The 24,708-nt window shown below is 40.6% G+C and overlaps 1 protein-coding gene across 3 annotated transcripts in view; it reads left to right on the forward strand.

Moving 5' to 3' along the window:
- LOC121285718 (aldehyde dehydrogenase, mitochondrial-like) overlaps positions 1-24,708 on the forward strand; it is a 46,663-nt gene that overhangs the window by 15,852 nt on the left and 6,103 nt on the right. For all 3 annotated transcript variants that reach the window (XM_041202429.1, XM_041202430.1, XM_041202428.1), the window contains exons 3-10: positions 4,274-4,414; positions 5,129-5,208; positions 15,322-15,433; positions 17,090-17,218; positions 19,848-19,961; positions 20,643-20,745; positions 21,540-21,724; positions 24,135-24,299. In XM_041202429.1, the coding sequence (XP_041058363.1) occupies positions 4,340-4,414; positions 5,129-5,208; positions 15,322-15,433; positions 17,090-17,218; positions 19,848-19,961; positions 20,643-20,745; positions 21,540-21,724; positions 24,135-24,299 (963 nt within the window). In that variant the 5' untranslated portion in view covers positions 4,274-4,339. The remainder of the gene's footprint in view (positions 1-4,273; positions 4,415-5,128; positions 5,209-15,321; positions 15,434-17,089; positions 17,219-19,847; positions 19,962-20,642; positions 20,746-21,539; positions 21,725-24,134; positions 24,300-24,708) is intronic.

Genomic DNA, 24,708 nt, shown 5'->3' on the forward strand with positions numbered 1-24,708 from the left:
ATGTTAATTCTGAATGTTACAATATCTATCTTATATTCTAAATTGTTTTACTTTTATGACTTTGTATAGTGAAGTTTGTTTTATTTGTTTAAGATCATGGAATCCTGTAGCTTTATTCTCTTAGTGAGTAATTGAGATTTCAAACTTTGTCTACTTTAACCAAAAAGCTCCCCCGCATCCGGCCTCACGCCTTCTCCTCCCTCCCAGAAACATGGTAGAGTCCACCTTGTCCTCACTTATCACCCCACCAGCCTCCGCATTCAAAGGAGCATCCTCCGCCAACTCCAGCATGATGCCACCACCAAACACATCTTCCCTTCACCCCCCTGGTGGAATTCCGTAGGGATCATTCTCTCCGTGACACCCTGGTCCACTCCTCCATCACCCCCTACTCCTCAACCCCCTCCTACGGAATCTCCCCATGCAAACGCAGAATATGCAACACCTGCCCTTCACTTCCTCTCTCCTCACTGTCCAAGGGCCCAAACACTCCTTTCAAGTGAAGCAGCATTTCACTTACACCTCCCTCAATTTAGTCTACTGCATTTGTTGCTCGCAATGCGGTTTCCTCTACATTGGAGAGACCAAACGCAGACTGGGTGACCGCTCTGCAGAATACCTTTGGTCTGTCCGCAAGCATTACCCAGACCTCCCTGTCACTTGCCATTTTAACACTCCACCCTGCTCTCTTGCCCACATGTCTGTCCTTGGCTTGCTGCATTGTTCCAGTGAAGCTCAACGCAAACTGGAGGAACAGCACCTCATCTTCCGACTAAGCACTTTACAGCCTTCTGAACTGAATATTGAGTTCAAGAATTTTAGATCTTGAACTCCCTCCTCCATCCCCATCCCCTTTCCGTTTCTTCCCCCTCCTTTTTGTTTTTCCAATAATTTATATAGATTTTTCTTTTCCCACCTATTTCCATTATTTTTAAATGTATTCCACCCATTTTTTATTTCACCTCACCCCCGCTAGAGCTACCTTGCTTGTCCTGCTCTCCACTCTTAATTAGCACGTTCTTTTAGATAATATCACCACCTTCAACACTTCTTTGTTTGTTTTCTGTGACATCTTTTGGTTATTTCCTCCTATCACTGCTTGCTTGTCCCAACAACCCCCCCACCTTCTCTTCCCCCCACCCCCCTAAACCAGCTTATATTTCATCCCTTTCCTATTTTACTTAGTTCTGTTGAAAGGTCATGAGGACTCGAAATGTCAGCTTTGCTCTTCTCCACCGTTGCTGCCAGATCTGCTGAGTTTATCCAGGTATTTCTGTTTTTGTTTTAAACAAAAAGTTATTAGCTCCTAACAGGATCATAAGTTGACTATTGCTTAAAAAAAGGGAGACATGTCTAAGCTATTTGTCTTACCTTCAACAGGGCACTTACAGGAATACTGATATAAGGGGAAGATGACTATTTATACCATATGTGAGGAAAGTGCTAATTGTTTGGCAAGTGGCATTGCCACAGCACATGCACCACTGCTGGTGGCTGACAGTTAACTGCCAAACATTGTCTGAAATTTAAACCAGGCAGCTTGACCCTGATTGGTCAAGGCATCGCCCTGAGGAATGTGTCAGCTAATGGCTGTTACTTATTTTGTTTAGCTGAAACAGGTGCAATGTACGTACATGCTCTTTCTGTCTGCAAAGAACAGGGCCCTATGTATTACTATATGTAGCTTCCAGATCATAATTGTTGAATCCTATTAAGTGGGTACAGATTTATGGAAAATTGGATATTCATTGTGCAGGCGTTTATGGTGCACATAGATAAGATTGTGTAAACAGAGAAATCTCTTGGGTGCCTTGAATTGTATTGGAAATTTGTTTGAAACAGTACAGAAGTAAGCCCTCCTGATGGCCTAGTGGATAAAAGTACTAAGTCATGCATAGCAGAAAGCATCTAGTTGGATTCCTCATCTGGGCCAAGTTCACTGAACTCTGAGGCAACTGTTATCTTCCATGCCCCTTGCGTAAGGAAGAAAAACGTCAGCCAGGATTCATGATCATGCTAGAAAGTGAGTGTGGTGATTGGTCATTGAGAGAAATAGGAATATATTGCCTCTGATACTGTACCTGATCAAAGGGCTGACATTATTTAAACAGGTATGTAAAGAGTGGCTGTTTTGTCAATATACTGGAGCTTATTGGCACTTGTTGACACTTTCATGTAAGGAAGGAAAATTGGGGCGACTGGAAGGGAAGGATGGAGTAAATTTGAAATAAGAAGTTCCAGTATCTGAGTTAAGGTTCCTACTCCTGAGTTATGCTTTCTAGTACCAGGTTGAATACCCATTCTGAGTTGGCTGCTCTCAGTCTGTAACTGTAGGGCTTCTATAATTGGCTACTGAACTTTTTAGGATAGGAAAGAGAAAGTGCCTGTGGTTTTCTGCTCCCGACAACTATGCGGTGACTTCCATGGAAGTTGTACAAGTATAATATATTGGGCACTGGGAGGACTAGATATATTTAAAAGCTGTAAAGATTTATTTACATTCCTTTCCTGATAGTTAAAGCAGTATGGAGTTGAGCCATTTAGGACATGAAGATTCTAGGTTTGATCCACAATCTGTGTTAAGTTGGCTGATTTCAGGTAGGATAAACGAATTGACCTCTGTTCCTGACTTAGGGTTCCTGCTACTGACTTGGGATCTAAAGGGGTATTCAGGAACAGAGGGACCTAGGGTGCATTAGAGCAAATTATTGAATGTTGAGTGGTTAATAAAGCATACAGGATGTGAGGCTTTATAAATAGAGGCATAGAGTATTAAAGCAAGGTAGTTATGATAAACCTCTGTAAAACACTGGTTCAGCCTCAAAACCAGAGTATTGTGTCCAGTTCTGGGCACCACACTTTAGGAAGGAGGTGAAGGCATTAGAAGGGGTACAGTAATGATTCATGAGAATGGTTCTAGGGATGAGGAACTTCAGTTATGTATCTAGATTGGAAAGCTGGGACTATTCTCCTTGGGGGAAAAAGAAGGTTTAGAGCAGATTTACTGGAGGTATTCAAAATCATGAGGTGTCTGGCCAAAGTAGATGGATAGAAACTGTTCCCATTGGTGGAAGGATTGAGAACCAGAGCATACAATTTTAAGGTGATTGGCAAAAGAAGCAATGGCAACATGAGGGAAAATTTTTCTATGCGGCAAGTGGTTAAGATCTGGAATACACTTTCTGAAGTGTGATGGAAGCAGATTCAGTCATAGCTTTCAAAAGAGAAGTGGGTCATACCTGGAGAGAAAAAAATTGCTATGGGGAAAAGGTAGGGAGAGGCACTAGGTCAATTCTTGCAGAGAATACAACATAGACACACTGTGCCAATAGGCGGCCATCTGTGCTGCAACCATTCTATGATTCTATGACTGTTTATTCAGTGGCCTATACTGGAAGTATCCTAAGGGTGTAAATACTCAAGTCTTTGAAGGTACCAAGACAAGTTAAGAAGACTGTTTGAAACAGCATATGGGATCTTTGACTTTGTTTATAAAGGCATAGAGTAGAAAAGCAAGGAAATTAGGCTAAACCTTTCTAAACCACTGGTTAGATCCCAACTGGAGTATTTTGGCCAATTCAGGGTACCATACTTTAGGAAGAAAGTGAAGGTGTTCGAACAGGTATAGGAGGAGATTTACTAGAATTATGCCGTGATGAAACACTTCAGTTATGTGAATAGACTGGAGAAACTAGACTTGTTCTTTCCCCTTAGAAGAGAGAAGGTTTAAGACATATTTGATAGAAGTGTTGAAAATCATGAAGGGCTTTGATGGAGTAAATAAGGAGAAACTGTTTTCAGAAGGGTTGGTAACTAGAGGACGCAGGTTTAAGATAATTTACAAAAAAAAAGAGATGGCATGAGTGGAAAAAAATTGTTGATATCTGGAACACCCTGACAGGGTGTTGACAAATTCAGTAATTTTCAAAAGGAACTTGGATAAACAATTGAAATAGAAAAATCTGCACGGGAAAGAGCTGGGGAATGGGGACTATTTGGATAGCTCTTTCAAAGAGATACGATGGGTACAATGGACCAGATGGCTTCCTCCTATACTATGAAATGTGTTGACAGGTATTCATTTAGAACGCAAGTGGCTAAAATTTAGTTAACAAGTGAGTCAGTGAATGTATTTTAAAAATTGTTTTGGGTTTTCAATTTTTGGTAACTGGCATAGTCACTTAAATGAGTGTTTCCTTGACTATTGTCAGATGCTCTTCTTTCTTTCTGTCGGTGCTGTGTGGCTCATGTGCTCTGTTTAATCTGTCCACAGGATGATGTGAATAAAGCTGTGAAGGCAGCAAAAGAAGCATTTAGATTTGGATCGCCATGGCGATTAATGGATGCATCGCATCGAGGGGTCCTTCTAAACCGTCTAGCTGATCTCTTTGAGCGCGATAGAGCATATTTGGCAGTAAGTTCTCTGTGTAAGGAACTGTGGTTTTGTTGAACTTGGTAGCCCACTTTACTTTCTCTGCTGTGATGTTTACAGAAGATTTGTCAAAACTCTTTTTTTATCAGGGCATTCCCAAATTCCATTCTAAAGTTCCTTCAAGTATTTTAATCTCTCTTTTTTGGTTGTCACCATGGGCAGGATTTTTCAGATGGCGGGGTTTTCTGCCCTCCCACCTGAAGAGTCAACAGGGAACGCATCCCCATATACCAGCTGCCATTTAATGCTCGGGGGGTGTTAACTGGCTAAGGGCAAGATTTCGACCCCCATCTAGGGAGGAAGTCCCACCTTGGAGCTGCCAGCCAAGCAGATTGGGAATACAGGCCTGAAGAAGTCCAGCCTCCGTTAGCTCCTTTTTTTAAGTCCAGGGTATCGATGGGGCCTAGCTGGCAGGCCCCTGCAAGGTTAAGGGAACTGGGCTTGAGGAGTGAGAAGAGAAGTCATTGCAGATAACAATCTATTTGAGTCACTGGGATGTTTTAGATTAAATCAACAGCACTCTCATAAGTGATAAGTAAATTTTATTACTGTAGTGTTGATTTGTGTGTTAGTTGGAAACATGCTGGCTAGCCCTTGTGGTCAGACAGAAGGCTAATCTTGGGAGGGACTGATGTGTTTGCAGGTGTCTCTGATCTGATGGCAGCCACTTAATTGTAATTCCTTTCTGTTTTTCAGTCACTGGAGACATTGGACAATGGAAAGCCATACCACATAGCCTACATGGCAGACCTAAGTTTGGTTATTAAATGTCTCAGGTACATGTATTACTTTACGTAGCCTCTCCACTTTCTTCCTTTTGTTAAGAGTTTATATAATAGTGTTGCCTGACTATGTAAAGATTACGAACATACAAATTAGGAGTAGGCCACTTGCCCCTCAAGCCTGCTCCTCCATTCAATAAGATCATGGCTGATCTGATTTTAACCTGATTGCTGCCTACTCCTGATAACCTTTCACCCCCTTGCTTATCAAGAATCCATTTACCTCTGCCTTAAAGATATTCAAGGACTCGTCCTCAAATGGTAGTTGGGGCAAAGAATTCCAAAGTGTCTCAACCTTCTGAGCGAAAAAAATTCTCCTCACCTCTGTCCTAAGTGACCCCTTATTTTGAAACCATGACCCTGAGTTCTAGAGTCTCCCTCGAGGAAATATCCTTTCCACATTTACCCTGTCAAGTTCCTTCAGGATCTTATGTTTTTCAACCAAGTCGCCTCTTACTCTTCTAAACTCTAGTGCATACAAGCCTATCCTGTCCAGCCTTTTCTCATAAGATAATCTGCCCATTTCAGGGATTCATCTAGTAAACCTTCTCTGAACTGCTAATGCATTTACATCATTCCTTAAATAAGGAGACTGATACTGTACACAGTACTCCAGATGTGGCCTCACCGATTCCCTGTACATGAAGCATAACCTCCCTACTCTTGTATTAATTACCCTTGCAATAAACAATAACATTCTATTAGCTTTGCTAATTACTTGCTGCACCTACATACTAACTTTTTGTGATTCATGCATGCGGACACCCAGATCACTCTGCAATCTCTCACTGTTTAGATATGCCTTTTTTTATTCATCCTGCCAAAATGGACAACCTCACCTCTTTTTTATGTTACACTCCATTTGCCAGATCTTTGCCCACTTACCTAACATATCTATATCCTTTTTGTAGCCTCCTTACATCCTCTTCACAACTTATTTTCTATCTACTTTTGTGTCCTCTGCAAATTTAGCAACCATATCATCGGTCCCTTCATCCAAACCATTTATATAAATTGTAAAGAGTTGAGGCCCCAACACTGATCCTTATGGCACACCACTCATTACATCTTGTCAATCAGAAAATGAGCCATTTTTGCCTACTCTGGCTAGCTAACAGGAAACAATCTTCTTCCATGCTAATATGTTACCCCCTTCAACATGAGTTTTTATTTTTCACAATAATCTTTGATGAGGCACTTTATCAAATGCCTTCTGAAAATCTAAGTACAGCACATCCACCGGTACCCCTTTACCCACAGCACCCGTTACTACTTCAAAGAACTCCAATAAATTGGTTAAACATGATTTCTCCTTCACAAAGCCATGTTGACTCTGCCTAATTAACTTGAATTTATCTAAGTGCCTTGTTATAAAAGCTTTAATAATAGCTTCTAGCATATTCCACAGGACAGATGTTAAGCTAACTGGTCGATAGTTTCCTGCTTTCTGTCTCCCTCCTTTTTTGAATACATTAGTTATTTTCCAATCTAATGGAACCTTCCCCAAATCTAGTGAATTTTGAAAAATTAAAACCATCGCATCAACTGTCTCACTAGCCACTTCTTTTAAAACCCTAGGATGAAATCCATCAGGACCAAGGGACTTGTCAACTCACAGTTCCAACAATTTGTTAAGTACCACTTTCCTGGTGATTGTAATTTTCTTGAGTTCTTCCCTCCCTTCCAATTCCTAATTTACAGATATTTCTGGGATGTTACTTGTATCCTCTATAGTGAAGACCGATGCAAAATACCTATTCAATTCATCCGCCATCTCATTTTCCATTACTAATTCCACAGATTTGCCTTCTATAAGACCAATGGTCACTTTGTTTAACATTTTTTTTTCTTTTTTAAATAGCTATAGAAACTCTTACTATCTATCTTTGTATTTTTGGCTAGCTTTCTCTCGTACTCTAATTTTTTCCTCCCTTATTAATCCTTTAGCCATTCTTTGCTGTTTTTTATATTCTGTCCAATCTTCTGACCTGCCACACAACTTTGCACAGTTATAAGCATTTTCTTTAAGTTTGATACTACCTTTAATGTTTTTAGGTGACCATGGATGGTGGATCCTCGCCTTGGAATTTTTCTTCCTTGTTGGAATGTATCTATTCTGTGTATTCTGAAATATCCCTTTAAAAGTCTGCCACTGGATCTATATTGACCTATCCTTTAACCTAACTTGCCAGCTCACTTTCGCTAGCTCTGCTTTCATGCCCTCATAATTGACCTTAAGTTTAAAATACTAGTGTTAAACCCAGTCTTCCCTCCCTCAAGCTGGATGTAAAATTCAATCATATTATGATCACTGCTCCCTCAGCGTGCCTTCACTGAGGTAATTAATTAATCCTATCTCATTGCACAATACCAGATTCAGTGTATCCTGCTCCCTCATTGGCTCCAGAACATGCTGATCTAAGAAATTATCCTGAAAACATTCTATGAATTCGTCATCTATGCTGTCCAGCTGATTTTTCTAGTCTATATGTAGACTAAATCCCCCATGATAATCGCTATACCTTTCTGACAGGCTCCCACTATTTCTTCTTTGATTACTATTAGGGGGTCTATACACCACTCCCACAAGTGACTTCTTGCCTTTATCATTCCTCATCTCTAACCAAACCGCTTCTATAATCTGGTTTCCTGCACTTGGGCCATCCCTTTCTATTGTGTTAATGTCGTCTTTAATTAACAGAGCCATACCTCTACCTTTTCCTAACTTCTATCCTTCCTAAAAGTCAGATACCCTTCAATGTTCAGGTCCCAATCTATCCCATCCTTTAGCCATATCTCTGTAATAGCTATTAGATTGTACTTATTTATCTCTATTTGCTCTGTTAGTTCATCTGTTTTGTTTCAAATGCTACATGCATTCAGATACAGAGCCTTAAGTTTTGTCCTTATTATTTTTGTAACCTCTAGTCTTATCTATTGGCTTACTCTTAGACTTGTACCCTCTATCTCTTCCTGTCATGGTCTGTTTATCATTTCCCAAATTAATACCTTCCTCTCTTGCCTTGTCTGTACTCTTTAATTTACTTCATCTTCCCATGTTTGATCCCTTGCCCCCATGATTTCATTTAAAACCCTTTCTACTTCCCCAGTTATGCAATTCGCAAGAACACTCGTCCCAACATGGCTCAGGTGTAGACTGTCCTGATGGTACAGCCCACACTTTCCCCAGTAAGTTGTTAGTGTTCTCAACAAAGATTAAAGCGTTCCTTTTAAAGAGTCCAGTATTTAATGAGACAAAGTGACTCATCCACTGATCTGTAAAAAGCTGTCCTGTTTACCCTAAACATTCTGCCTTGAATTCTTTTTAAATCAGTTTGAATTACTTTTAAAAATAATGAGCAGTCTTCTCAAGTTAGAAGATTCTTGGGCATTGGGACCATATATGGGTCCCTACACTGATGGTACCTGAGTCCTATCCACCTACATTGCACAATCTTCCAGAGGCAGCCAATTAAGCTACCTCTGGGAGGCCCATCCAATTAGGGGTGGTGAACAGGCTCTGCAGATGAGGGCCAATTGGAGTGCCTGATGCTATGGGCGGCCAGCAGCCCCATTGGGAAAAGTGGGTGCTACCGACGTAGGTGAGAGATCGTAAGGGTGCCTTAAGATGGATGTCTGACCCCACCTCCAGCAAGATAGCTGGGAGGTGGGAACATGTTAGGTATACAAGCAACTACCAAAATTTCCTACCTCAAAGCTGCCTCCACGTGGATTTCACCAATGTTGTCTAAAAAGGATTGTTCTAAGAAATTCTCTCATAATTGTATTTATAGCCTTTTACGAATTAACAGTTACCTAGGAAAAAATATATAAAATGTTGCTGTATCGCAAATTAGTGTTTTTATTTGAAGGTCATGGCTATTCTAGTATCAGAGTTTGACCCTGGAAAAGATAACTGTTTCAATTTTGAACTACAATATTTGTTTGACACAATGGAGGACTGAGTAGTGGTCCTTTTCCACATTGCTACGTGTAGACTTACATTGATGTAGGTACTTTTTGGATTTGAATGCAGTCAGGAATTGCTCAGAAAGTAATGAAGCTGTTACAGTAGATAATGCTGTTGCGGTGATTCTTCATATTGTTGTTTAAAATAAGAAAAACAAAAACTGTTATTTGGAAGGTATCTGGACACCACACTTTAGATAGGATGTCAAGCTCTTAGAGAGGTTGCAGAAGAGATTTACTGCAGTAGTACTAGGGATGAGGGACTTCAGTTATGTCGTGATATGACAACCTTAGAAGCAGAAGAAGATAAGAGGAGATTTGATAGACTTGTTCAAAATCATGGAGTTTTAATGGAGTAAATAAGAAGAAACTTTCCAGTGGCAGAAGGGTCAGTAGTCAGGGGGACAGAGTTAAGGTGATTGAGAAAAATCCAGAGGCAAAATGAGGAAACATTTATTTTACTCGGCAAATTATTGTGATCTGCTGTGCACTGCCTAAAGTATTGGTGGAAGCAGATTCAACAGGGAATTGGATATACAGGTGCATGGAAGAAACTTGCATGGCTATTGCCCACTCCAGATAGACTGCAGCAGTTCAAGGCATCAGCTCACTACTACCTTCTCAAGGCAGCTAGGGATAGGCAAACAGATACAGGCCTTGCCAGCGATGCTCATCTCCCATGAAAGAATTTTTTATAAAAAGAGCAGTGGCATGGCATCAGTTGGGTAGCTCTATCAAAGAGCTGGCATGGACACATTCTGTATACCAGATCACCCATTGCAGGCCCAAATGTTCATTTATCTGCAGTTTAAAAAAAAATACTGCAGAAGCCAACTTTAGAAAATACTGTACCACAAAAAAGAAAAACCGCCTAAATGAAAATTAAAAAAGGAATGTGTCCGTGGTGTATTTCCTGCAGTTGGAACTGCATGCATCATTTTCACTGTTTGCACATGTGTGTTTCTTCTTGTTGTGATCTAATGCCTGATCACAGTGCAGTATCTGGGCAATCTTTATGCCTATACAGTATTTAAAAATGAGTGAGTCAGAACCAAGCAGTAAGTACCTTAGAAAAGTGATGACACTTGCCCAAAAAGTGACAATTTAGATAGACTGAAAAACGGTGCAAGTGCTACTATGCTGGCCAGGGAATACAGTGTCAATACTGTAAGTGCGACAAATTTTACATTGTTCTTGTTTTATTGCTTTGTTAGACAATTTCTTCAGTAAATTTCTCATTTATGAAAAACATTTTTATTACCTTCGATTCTTTATACATGTCAAATTTTAGGATGGCTGGAACCTATCTAATTGAGTCCCGTTGTAAATTATGTTCATCATTTGTGATTTCACCTTTTATGAGATTTTGTGGTAATGTAACCCCCGCAAACCACAGAACTGTACTGTACTCAAGTATATAACAAGCTCTCAATCTCTGGGTTCAGTTTATCGATTATGGATGGAATTCTTCTCTGGTCTTCCAACCTTATTGCTTCATCAATTGTATAGATCCCTGGAAGTACTAATTTTGAAAGAAAGGATTCAGTGTGGGAATTTTCTTTCTTATAAAGAAGTTGTAACATGTTATCCATTTTTAACTATGCAAAGGCCTTTGACTTGGTCCACCATGTAGAGCAATGGAAAACACTAAATGGATTTGGAGTACCACATCACTTAATCTGGCTCATTCAGAGATCTGGCTCACTCAGAGACTTTGCAACAAGCAAAAGGTGTAGTGTATGTACTTGGTGACACAACAGAACTATTCAGTTTTCGCAAAGGAATTAGACAATGTCTGCTTTAACCACTACTTCTGAAAGAAAAGATCATGACAGAAGTCAGCTCTGTTCTCTGGGAACATCTTGGGACCAGTATTGGTGGATACAGCATCAGAAACATCAGATATGCTGATGACACTGCCCTAATGGCCTAAGACAAGCAAGAACAATCTATAATGGCTGAGAAAGTAAAGTCTAAAATTTGGGTTGAGCATCAACAGCAAAAGACAGCTGATGACAATTCATGGTGAGAAAAGTGTGACAATTCTCTCTGCAATCATTGCAAATGTAGATCATTTCAATTTCTGAGATCAAAAGTGACAACAAATGGGGAAAGCGGCACTGAAATGAAGACGAGACTAGCAATTGTCTTCTCTGCAACTAAATGAGTATGGAGGATGTCCAACATCAGCCTGCACTTGAAAAAGCAATTTGTAAAATCCCTAGGATGGAGCATTGTACTGTGTGCATGCAACAGTTAGTGACAAGGGCTATCTGCTGACTTTGCAACCCATGCACATGTCTGCAATATGCATACAATGAGAGCCATGTGGCACATAAAACATGATGGGGCAGACCATTCGCATGCTGAAACAAAGTTGCTGCTGCATGGACCACTTGGGAGGAGCTGTGCCATACCCGCAGGGCAGGTGTCAAGATTTGTGATCCACTGTATCCTTGCCATCAGTTTTACACTGAGCACCTAAGGAGCAGGAGGCTGAGTGCCTCTTTCTGCCTGGATTGTCCATGTAGCACTCATCTGAATGTGGTATCAATAACTGCATCTCTAATTTCCCAACCGCCAACAGGCCCACACTTTACTTTCCCTCTGTCCTTGGCCAAGAAGATACTGTGATGGTCACACTGCAAAAAATAGGGTCTTAAAAGAAGTAACTGCAGAAATAGTGGGTGGTTATAGTCTTCCAAAATATGCTGGAAAGATCCCACCAAATTTTAAAATTGTAAATGTAACACCTCTATTCAAGAAAGGAGAGAGAAGGAAAGCAGGAAACTATAGCCAGTTAGTGTGACATCTGTCATTGGGGGAAAATGCTAGAAACTGTTATTAAGGAAGTAAGTTCCTGGTATCCAGAAAATCATAATACAATCAGGCAGAGTCAGCATGGTTTTGTGAAAGGGAAATTGTGTTTGTGTAATTGATGTTCAAACATTGCTGATGTTCAGCACCATTTGTGACTCTAATGCTGAAGCAGTCCATGTCTAAAAGCAGCATGACCTGGACAATATCCAGGCTCGGGCTGATAAGCAGCAAGTAACATTGCCTGGCACTAGTATGCCACCCATCACCATCTCCAACAAGAGAGAATCTAACCATCATCCCTTGCCATTCAATGGCATTACCATCGTTGAATCCCCCACTATCAACATCTTGGGGTTACCATTGACCAGAACCTGAACTGGACCAGCCATATAAATACTGTGGCTACAAGAGCAGGTCAGAGGCTAGGAAACCTGTGGCGAGTAACTCACCACCTGACTCCTCAAAGTCAGTCCGCTATCTACAAGGCACAAGTCAGGAGTGTGATGGAATACTCTCCACTTGCTTGGATGAGTGCAGCTCCAACAACACTCGAAGCTTGACTCCATCCAGGATGAAGCAGCCCATTTGATTGGCACCCCATCCACAAATATTCACTCCCTCCACCATCAATGCATAGTGGAAATAATGTGTACCATCTGCAAGATGCATTGCAGGAACTCACCAAGGCTCCTTTGAATGCACCTTCCAAACTAAAAACTGCTACTATCTAGAAGGACAAGGGCAGCAATGCATGGGAACACCACCTGGAAGTTCCCCTCTAAGCCCCACATCATCTTGACTTGGAACTATATTGCTGTTCCTCCACTGCTGGGTCAGAATCCTGGAACTCCCTCCCTTTTAGCACTGTGGATATACTTGCACCACATAGACTGCAGCAGTTCAAGGTAACTCACCACCACTTCCTCAAAGGCAATTAAGGACGGGCAATAAATGCTGGCCTAGCCAGCGATGCCCACATGCCCAAATGAATGAATAAAAAATACATTTTATTATAACTTGAAGATGTAACAAGCAGGGTAGCTAAAGGAGAACCAGTAGATGTAGCATATTTGGATTTCCAAAAGGCATGCAATAAGATGCCACAAAAGGTCACTGCACAAGACAAGAGCTCATAGTGTTGAGGGTGATATATTAGCATGGAGAGGATGAGGATTGGCTAACTAACAGGAAACAGTCAGAATAAAAGGGTCATTTTCAACTTGGCAAACTGTAATTAGTGGAGTGCCATGCGGACCAGTGCTGGGGCCTCAACTATTTACAATCTATATTAATGACTTGTATTTGCTGATGGTGCGGATACAAAGTTAATTAGGAAAGCAAGTTGAGAGGAGGATACAAAGACTCTACAAAGCGATATAAATAGATTAAGTGAGTGGACAAAAATGTGATGAATGGAATATAATGTAGGAAAATGTGAGGTTGTCCACTTTGGCAGGAAGAATAGAAAAGCAGAATATTATTTAAGTGGAGAGAGACTGCAGAATGATGCAATACAGAGGGATTTGGGTGTCCCTTTACATAAATCACAAAGTACAGCAGGTAATTAGGAAGTCAAATGGAATGTTGGCCTTTATTGCAAGGCGATAGAGTAAATAAGGGAAATCTTGAATCAACTGTACAACACATTGGTAACACCACACCCAGAATACTGTATACAGTTTTGGTCTCTACTTAAGAAGGGATATACTTGCATTGGAAGCAGTTCAGAGAAAGTTCAGTAGGCTAGATTCCTGGTATGAACAGGTTAATGGGCTGTCTCGTGAGGAAAGGTTGAGCAGGTTGGGCCTATACTCATTGGGGTTTAGAAGGAGAGGTGATCTTATTGAAACATAAGATTCTGAGGGGGATTGACAGGGTAGATGCTGAGAGGATGTTTTCCATCATGGGAAAATCTAGAACTAGGAACCATCATTTAAAAATAAGGGGTCTCCCATTTAAGACGGAGATGAGGAATTTCATCTCTGATGGTCATTAGCCTTGCCTTTCGTATTCCCTTCCCCAGAGAGCAGTGGAGGGTGGGATATGAATACATTCAAGACTGAATTGGACAGATTTTTCATCTTCAAGGGATTCTAGGGTTATTTGTGGGGTGGGAAGGGAGGGGGTCAGGGGAGGCAAAATAGTGGAGTTAAGGCCACAATCAGAATGATCTAATTGAATGGCTGAAGACCCTGCCCCTGCTGCGAGCTCTTATTTTCTTATGAGGCAAGGGCTGCAAAATTCACACTCCATGGAATCACTGCCACTCCGCAGACCTGACTTAAGCAATCCTAGTAATCTGTTAGAGGATAGCTTGCTGGACAGCTGCGATACCCTGCAAGTTCTGTTACACACTTTAACCTGCTGCCCCCACTTTTATGCCACCTTTTCCTCAGAGGGGAGTGTGTCATTGAGTTGCAGTATGTTTAGTTGATGTGGCTGTCATGGTGTGCATGAACTCTTGATGAGTGTGAGGCTTGTAGCAATGTTCAATGTGAGGGTGAGATGAATTTTGGTTGAGGCCTGATTGGTGGAGATTGTTAGTAGGTGAGTGGTGATTTGAGCAGTGCCTGAGGCTACTGGTGCAATTGGTAGGATGTAGCATTTGAAGATGCATTCACTGATCTTGACTACTCGTGTGAGGTTATTGGACTTCTTATAGCACTATATCCAGTGGTCCCCGAGACTTGACTCCTGGCATTGACATCCACAGCTGTCTGCTCCCACTGCCTTTTGACCATGTGTCTGGAGGGCTTCCATTCCATCCTCTGCCCATAGATACAGGACAATTCTCTTCCTTTCCACTTGCTCTACCAAGACCTCAGTGCAGGGTCCAAAAACCTTGCAGCCTGCACTCCCATTGTGCCATTCTTCACTCTTTCCCCAGTCAAGTTCTCTTCAGCCACAACTCCAAGCACCTTGCAGCCAGGAAGTATCTCCCCTTTTATAAGGTGCAGTCTAGCTTTAAGTCACACAGATTAGCTTTAAGTGGTACTAGCCAGGCCCCTTTTCGCTTTATTTTCTTAGAGGACACCATAACACAACAGGGGGAAAATTTATTCACATAAGTAGTGCTACGCAGAATTGTCAATTTCCTGGGGGTAGATAGTGTCGCAGGATGGTACTGCAAGGCCCATGTGGTGTTCCTCATTGATACCATTGAAGGAACCCATGCAAGTATCATCCCACAGTGTTATTCACCCTGTGGCGGATTGACACGGTCTGCGATGTGCCATGCAACTTGAACAAATTTTTTCCACTACTTGTTTAATGGCATGACTTGAAAATATCCCTTAAACCTTGCTGAATTTCTCATAGGTACTATGCCGGCTGGGCTGATAAATATCATGGTAGGACTATTCCCATAGATGGAAACTACTTCTGCTATACACGTCATGAGCCAGTTGGTGTGTGTGGGCAAATCATCCCGGTGAGTGATCAGTGAAGAAATTTTACTGGGCAGGTTGAGGGACTGATGAAAAATAAAGATTGCTTTCCGTTTTGACTTAAATTATTAGGTTCTTAAAATTATTTGGTTGGAGGACCCCTTTTTGACCAGATTAGTTTTCACAAACCCTCCACCCATCTATATTATATACAATAACCTTCTAGTGCATTTACATTTCTGAATGTAAACTTCATTAAGTGTCGTGCTAAAGGGATTTGCATGAAATTTTTCTGGGACTGTCTGATTTAGTGAACATTAGTGTGATTAGTGATGTGAAAATTTTTATCATCCCTTCAGCTGAAAGGCATCCTCACAGGTTCAGCCACATGGCTGTTGAATACTTCACTGCATGACACCTCCCTGCACTACCTGGAGTGGATTAAGGCTCAGTGGCTGCTGTTGAATACACTGACACTGTTCCAGTTGTGATCCTCCACCACTTGCCTATTCACTGCATAGCTACTAGCTCCTGAGCGTTTCAGGATTTTTCCACTCCCTTCTGCTGTTTATTGACCTGTTGGCACTAAAATATCACCGACATGCTTCCTAGTATGCGGCATTTCTACTATTTAGATACTGTCAGTAATTGCAACAGCCAACTGAGGAAGTCTGGCTCATGCTATTGCAGTAACTGGTCCCTTTTACATTGTTTCATGGACCTGCTGAACAGTCTACAGACCACAGTTTTGAGAATCGCTATAAGAGAATAGTTTGCTAACAATATGTCATAAGCCATCTTACTGTTATGTAACTTTAAACTTTTTAAACCACTAGCCGCTGTCATTTTAACTGTCTAAACGGAAATGTAAAATGGCAGCATACGTGATGTAATTGATTAGAAGCTACGGTTTTTACTCGCCCAGATTTCAAAATGATAGGTGTCATATTTTTTTCATTCTTGGGACATTAAATCTTAAATTTCAAACAATTGTGAATATTTGGGAAGGAGGACTATAATATGCACAAGGGGAGACAATTATCAAAGAGGGCCTTGATGTCATCCTTTCTCAAAAAAAAGGAAATGCACGTGCTAAGAGCCTTGTTGTATTGTCGATAGTCACTCTGAGAAACTAACACAGCAATTTAGCAAAGGTGTGGGAAAAACCTTAGAGGTTAGGCGGAGGAGTAAAACAGCGGTTGCAGATCTACTGTCTGTTGTTAACCAATCTTTATTTAAGTGATTGTTTTCTAATAAATTCTAATTTTTCCCAGACAATATGTAATTCTTCAAAACTGCTTTTTGCTCTTTAAAGCTTCGAACTTTAAACTGGTTCATCTATCACTTAATATTAGAAGTCACTGCCATAAACATATCTGCACCTTATACTCAGATTTTAACCTAATAGCCAGAGTAATTACTTTGTCTGAAACTTGAGAAGCGTGTTAGCTTCTGATTAACCCCAAAATTGCATGACTGCTAGTTTCTCTCCAATGAGGTGACAAATATGCCCTGAAACCATCAGTAATTTAGTTGCAAATGGCCACCAAAATAATGGTAATGTCTATTGAATCTGGAGCATGGAAAGTTTGTTTCACAATTACAATCAAGTATATAATCCCTGCATGTATTTGAATTATTATTAATGTAATAACTGTGTATTTTTATAAGTAACTTCCAATTTTCTATCTCTTTTTCAGTGGAATTTTCCACTGTTAATGCAGGCCTGGAAGCTTGGACCAGCACTAGCAACTGGAAATGTGGTGGTGATGAAGGTGGCAGAGCAGACCCCACTAACAGCGCTCTATGTAGCAAATTTAATCAAGGAGGTTGGGCTAAGTTCCTTAGTATATAAGTGAAAAAAAACTGTGATTAAATTCTATTGTGCTAAAATTGCATTTGCCTGTCTTTTATAGGTTATTGGGTTTGTGTCTTCACAATATGGTTCTTTCATATCGTTCAGGGGAGGAAATCTGTCATCCTTACTCAGATGGCCTACACCTGACTTTGGATCCGCTGCAGTGTGATTAACTCTTAACTGCCCTCTGAAATGACATAGCAAGCCACTCCAGTTGCTTTAAACTGCTATAGAAAAAACACCTACACCACATGAACTACAGTGGTTCAAGAAGGCAGCTCTCCACTACCTTGTCAAGGGCAATTAGGGATAGACAATAAATACTGGCCTTGCCTGCAACATTCATCTCTAGAATGATTTTTTTTCATTGATTTGTTTGCTGACTATGGAAAATTGATGAGACCACATCTTGATTGTTGGTGAAGGATGGAGAATTACAAGGCAGCTCACCAATGGTCACATTTCTTAGTGATCAGCACCAGAGTAACAACGTCAGATGGTTGGTTTCATTCTGTATTATGGTACTCTCTGTACTGGAGGAGGTGCAGTGTGAAGAAAGTGGAAGGAAACTGCACTAGAAACAAATGCTGATTTATACAGTCCCTAAGTGTTTAACAGGTTGCTGCTGTTGGAGGAACCTGAAATGGCTCCTGCTGTTTCTTTGAATGTTGCTTTAGCATAGCACACAATGCTACCGCAGTGTGCTTGTGGGTTACCTGATGATGGAAATATGATGTCACCTTTTGAACACATCTGTTCTCAATCCACTGGTCTGATTGATACATAAAATACTTTGAGCAGACTTTTGTCACCCATTCCGTTGGATTTCTGCAGCAAGAGTCAGGTGGAACAGTTTGGAAGAAAGTCAGGGCCCAGAGAAGACATTCCTGAGCTGACTTGGGATTTCCTATGATCCTATAAAGGGCTAAGCCTCTGCCTGCTCTTTACAAGGCTAATGTTGTGGAAGGGGCTAGTTCCCAATGCTGGATATCCCTGCTTCAGTGGCCCATAAAGGATCCCACATAATACTAAAAGCAGATACGTTGAGTCAGATGGTGTGCCAGCCCCAGAGGGTATTTTTTTGTCCATTCTTTGAATGTGGATATCATTTGACAAGATCCAACATTTGTTGCCCATCCTGAATTGCCTTTGAAGGTGGTTTGCTGTAACCTTGAAACCCTGCAGTCTGTCTGCTGAAGTTACTCCCACTGTTGGATAGAGTTCAGAATTTTGATCCAGCAATAAGAATGATGAAATAGGTCCAAGTCCAGTTGAAGTGTGATTTGGAGAGAAAGTTTAGAGATGCTGCCATTGTCCTTCAAGGTGTTGGGAAGGTGTTGTTGATGAAGCCTTGGTGCATTGCTGCAGTGTATCCTGTGGATAGTACATAGTGCAGTCACAAAATGCTGGTGGTAAAGTGGATGAATATTTAGGCTAGTGGGTGAATTGTTGATCAAGTGGACTGCTTTGTTCTGGCTATCGGTTTATGTAACTGCACTCATTCAGAAAGTTGGGGTGTTCTCAATCATACTCCCGACTGCCTTGTAGTTGATGAAAAGACAACCCAAGCATATGTAACTTGTCCTCATAATTTAACTCTTTAAATCTGATATCAAGACTCTTGCCATTTGTCTATCCAGGTCTTGCTGAATGCTGACAAATCTGAGGGATTGCAAATGACCTGCAAACTGCAATCATCAGCAAACAGCCTCGTATTTGACCTTAATGATGGAGGGTAGTTGGGGAGGTTGCGGGGGGAGGGTTGTGAAAGAAGATCACTGAGCAAGCAGCTGAAGATATTTGGGACTAGCACTGTGCCATAAGGTACCCTCCCAGGGCTAAGATGATTGACCTCCAACATTGCAGCTGTCGTCTATTGTGCCAGATGTGACTTCAACCACTGAAGAGCTTTTCCTTTGATTCCGATTGACTTCAGTTTTACTCGGCTCCTTGGTGTCATACATGGTGGAATGCTGCCTAAAACGTCAAGGGCGATCACTCTGGTCCTCTGGAATTCAGCCCTTGTGTCCATGTTTATACCAAGACTGTAATGAAGCCTGGTTTGTTTCTGGCAGAACCCAAACCAAGCATCAGTGAAGAGACTATTGCTAAGTGCCACTTGATAGTACTGTTGGTGACTCCTTCCATCGCTTTATTAATGCAAATAACCCACGGGAAGAGCAGTCCAAACTGGCAATTTCCTTTTCCAAAAATTTCATTTCAAAGCATCAGCCACAGAGCATATGAATAACATCGTAGGGAGAGGGGAGAACAGAAGGGCTCAAGCACCACTGTACCTTGAATACCTGAGTTACTATCTGGAAGGATCATTCAGGTGTCAAGGTCCACCCATGTAAACTAGGTGACCCCCCACTCACCCTGCAAATTTCAGCAGGGATGGTACTGGTGAACATAATCATGGTATAACTGCTAGGGTTGCATCTGTCAGATTTTCGGTTCAAACTTTATGGTTTGTTATTTAGCAAGTTGGAAAAGTAGATAATGCAATGAGGGCAGAAAATCACTGTTGTATTAGGTCTGGTTGGAAAGGATTTTCTGTTAATTTCTATTAATGTTAGTGTCACATTTCTCTTTAACAGGCAGGATTCCCACCAGGGGTTGTGAATATTATTCCTGGTTTTGGAGACACTGCAGGAGCAGCCATTGCCTCACATATGGATGTTGATAAAGTTGCATTCACAGGATCCACAGAGGTCAGTTTTGAAACTGGAACCTCTTAAATTAAACCTTGGAATTTTGTTACGGATTGAATTAGCGAATAGCTCATTCGTGAATAGATTGCACCACAGCACAAATCCTGGAAGCGTAATCCACTATTTAACTGGACAAATTAGTGCAATAAGTTTATAGGCTATTAAGTAACAGCTTTTAGTTGAGGGGGTTTGATTGCTTTCCACCATGCAATAATGGCCCTGCTGCAAAGCGGTTTATCACTTCAGTTGCTGACCAATCCAAGTGTTTCCAGCATTCCTTTTGCTGTATTATTACCAAAAATTGCTTCAAACTATGCACATTATGTGCAAACAGTTCTGTAAGTGATACTATCCTGTTCTTAGTTCTGAGCTCTGAAATTAATTGATTTGATGGTGATTGTCTACTCTGGCTCAATGGCCAAGAAGTTTGAGTTTTATAGCTTTGACTTGGCATGTAGATGTCACTTGAGCTGGTGGATCATCACCACCAGCAATAAATAAGAGACTTTATAGGAATAAATTCTGACTTTGGAGGTGGTTTTGGAAATTTTTCTTTTGGGTTCTTGAATTATATTTCCCTACACATTCTAATATTTCTTCTATTTCACTGCTTCCTGCTGACAGTTGTTTTTTTTTAAGATGCATGTTTTTCAAAAGCATATTCCTGTCTTCCACACACAGGTTGGTCACCTGATCCAGCAGGCTGCAGGAAAAAGTAACTTAAAGAAGGTGACACTGGAACTCGGAGGGAAGAGCCCAAACATTATCCTTTCTGATGCTGATCGTAAGAAATGCTGTTGTACTTGTGACTTGAACAGTTAATTTGTTATAGAACTCATTAATCCCGTGTTTGTTTATAAGTGGGGAGGAGAGGACATAAAACTGTTAGATTCAGTAAAACTCGATCTTTATGGCTGTTAGGGCTGCTGCTGAACGTACGTACATTTAATATATTAAATATATAATATGAATATAATTTATTATAAATGTATTTAATATGTAAACACATGTGAATATAATAGCACTTGAAAGGTGATAATTCTATTCCAGAACATCATGTTTACTTCTATAAGAATTTATCAAAAGCTGATCCAGTCTGATTACATTGCTTGAATTTACATATATCCAAGTTAATGGTCAGGACTAAAGGTTCATCTTTTAGATGTAGAATCAATCTAAAAGAAGATCTTTGTTTCCCAGCTGGGTTAAGCTGATGTATTACCTTCATTATGTATCTTGATATGGCGATGGGAAGCAGAATTGAAAGTTAATTGACCTGCTTGAGTCTTGGAAAAAGTCATGATTGATACTTGTAGACTCCAGAGACCTACAATCTTGTTGCTTGCCTTGTCCCTTCCTTTTTCAATCAGAATAGTAACTAGGACCTGAAAGAACAAATATCCTGCAGATTGGGCTGGAGGAGGAAACTTGGGCCAGAATTTTGAACCAAAATATTTTTGTCTCGTAGCAATCTCTAAATAAACTGAAAATGTGTTTTGTATTACAATGATTTCTCCCCTCTGTCAAAATTTATTTTTAGAAATATTCTAACTGATGCTGATTACTCTAATTTTCCAGTGGACCATGCAGTTGAGGAGTCCCATATGGCTCTGTTCTTTAACCAAGGACAGTGCTGCTCTGCTGGATCTCGCACATATGTTCAAGAGTCTATCTACGATCAGTTTGTAGAGAAGAGTGTGGAAAGAGCAAAACTTCGTACTGTGGGAGATCCATTTGACTCCAAGAATGAGCAGGGGCCACAGGTAGATGTATAGGGAACTGAAAAACTAGTTACAAAAATCTCTTTCTGTTTTCCTTTATTTTTATTTACTATTTAATGAACACTACCACTTTGCCCCTCATGCTATACAAAGATCTTGTTTGCTATTGTCTTTTTACCATCACATTCATAGGCTGGAATTATATGTCCCACAGCAAGGTGGGGTTGTCGGGTGGGGGGGGGTGTAAAATTGGGTGGCATGGGGCATAAAATTGGGCACCTTTGCACCTCCTACCTCTGCTAAAAGTTTACCAATTAATGGCCATTCAGGGCCTCAACCTGCTGCAGCTGAGATTTTCCCCACAGCAGGAGGTGTCCACACAGGCTGAGGTGGGGGGAGATCATCTGATTGGCTGGAAACTGAGGTAAGACCTCCTTTCCGATGAGGGCAAAAGCCCTGCTTTGAGCCAATTAAATTTTGATTTTTACTTTTCAGCCAGAGGGGTGAGGCCACTGCCTCCACATAAAATTGCAGCCATAGTTTTTGTTTTATTCTTTTCCCTGAAGTCAATATATTACTTGGTCAATAGCATTAGCACTGATCAGTCCCAGTAGTTCATATTAGTGTCCGCAATAGAATCACTAAACTCAGCTATGTAATTGTGGTGAGATGCCAATGAGAAGGATCACTGCCCCTTGCTGTGCTTCAGTGATGCTGAATGTAACTAAAGCAAGAGAAATCAATGTGTCAGGAAAATATAATAATTTTCATAATGTTGGAATCTATTGTAAGGATAGGAATACTGTATGGGACTTAATTGAATTAGAGACAGCTGGTTTGAAGGTTTTGATGTAAGAAGACAAGCTAGGTTTGAAGTGTTAAGTAGGTAAACATGGTTGAAGTTGTAGAATGTATGGTATAAAAGGAAAACTTGCATTTTTAGACCTGAGTAGTGAATTTCAGAGGTGGTAAGGTGTCTCACCTAGCCAGGAGAAGTTAAGAAACAGTATGTTTATTTTTCCCAAATCTTACTGATGAAAAAAACCTTTCATAGTACCAATTTTATTATTAGAAAAGTAGAGTTGAAAAGACATATTGGGACATTGGGATTTACATTGAAAAGGGAGAAATCTACATAAAGGAGAGAAGGCTGTGTGTAAGGGAAGGCATTCTAAGATCTAACAAATGTGAAAAGCCTCCAGCATCTAAGCCTCAAGCTGCTGTCCACAAGGAATCAAAGCTGTGAAAAACTCACTTTGAATTCGACTGTCCGAGATGTGTGCTTTGCCTGGGACTGTTTAGATCTGTGTTCTACTGTTGCCTTACGGAGGTAACTGGGAGTTAGATTAACTATGGGAGCTAGGAGTTTTATAGGAATTGTAGACCTATGTATTATGTATGTGCTTAACATTTTATTAATAAAGGTTTAATTTAGTAAGAAACCTATAAGACTTGGTAGTCTGAGTTCAAGGCATGCATCTCAAAATAAAAACAAATTGTAAAATAGTTGTGGCAGTTGTCTTAAGTTTCCCTCTAGGATTTGAACAGCTCAGCATTTACTATCCACTGTGCCATAACAAATGGAGTGATTTATGTTTTCTCAAAAGATACATCATTGCTACATGTGATCTTAGTTCCTGCTATTACTTGCATTCAGAATTGGCTAATGGTGTTCCATTTTTCAAATAAGCAAATATTCTTAAATCTGGTAGCTGTGATGCCTATAATGTTGGAATTGTCTGCCAACATTTGCCATCTAGATTCACAAATGAAGAGTGGCCACTTATTGGAAAATAGATGATTCAAATAGAATTGAACTCCACTAAGAGATAGCAACCTCCAAGGAGGCAGAGGAGAAAATTTGGAGCAGAAAAGGAAAGATCTTTTAAATATAGGAACAGAAAATATTCATTGGAATCTTAAGTTCCCAGAGGATAATCATTTATGGAAAGAAAAGAAAGATTTGCATTTGTATAGCGCCTTTCATGACCACAAAAGATCCTAAAGCACTTTACAACCAATGAAATGTAGTCACTGTGTTATAATTTAGGAAATGCAGCAGCCAGGTTGCACACAGCAAAGTCCCACAAACAGCAATGTGTTCATAACTAGGTAATCTGTTTTTGTGATGTTGATTGAGGGATTCATATTGGCCAAGAAACAGGATAACTTCCCTGCTTTTCTTCCAAATAGTACCATGGGATCTTTTATGCCCACCTGACAGGGCAGGCAAGTCCTCAGTTTCACGTCTCTTCTGATGGACAGCACTTTTTGACTGTGCGGCATGCCCTCAGTACTGCACTGCTAGCCTTTTTTTTGTACTCAAGTCCCAAGACCCAGCTGAGCAATGGCTGAATAATTGTTCAATATTATGAACATTTGGTTATTAGCTTAGCCCTGGTCATTGGAACAGTTCTGTGAATTTAACAACTGGTGGTGATTGGTTATGCAGGTGGATGAGGAACAATTCAATAAGATTCTGGGATACATTAGTAGCGGAAAAAAAGAAGGAGCTAAACTACTCTGTGGAGGAGGAGTGGCAGCAGATCGTGGGTACTTCATCCAGCCAACTGTGTTTGGAGATGTGAATGATGATATGATTATCGCTAGAGAAGAGGTAAGCCCGCACACCCAGTTTATTTGGTTATGACTATGGATAACAATTTGTTCCCTTATCTAGTGCCCAGGAAATTTTCATTGGAAATGTTAAGTTGTTAGCTTAACTCAGTTAATAACATGCTCTGTATTTTGGCAGAAGCTTGTGGCTTCAAGACCTGGACATAAAATTCATAAAATGGCAATGAGAACTGTACACAGTGCTCCGAGTGTTGTCTAAACCAATTTTGATTCAAGTGTAGCATAACTTCAGTACTTTTCAATCCCTCCCAATTTAATGTCCGCAAATTTAGATATTGTGTTTTTGATTCCAAAGTCTAAATGATTAATATGAGTTGTGAAGAACAGTGGTCCCAACACTGATCCTTGTGGAACAATATTTCCTACTTTCAGGCACTCTGAATGGCAAC

Source organism: Carcharodon carcharias, chromosome 13 (assembly GCF_017639515.1).
Source record: "Carcharodon carcharias isolate sCarCar2 chromosome 13, sCarCar2.pri, whole genome shotgun sequence".
NCBI lineage: Eukaryota > Metazoa > Chordata > Chondrichthyes > Lamniformes > Lamnidae > Carcharodon > Carcharodon carcharias.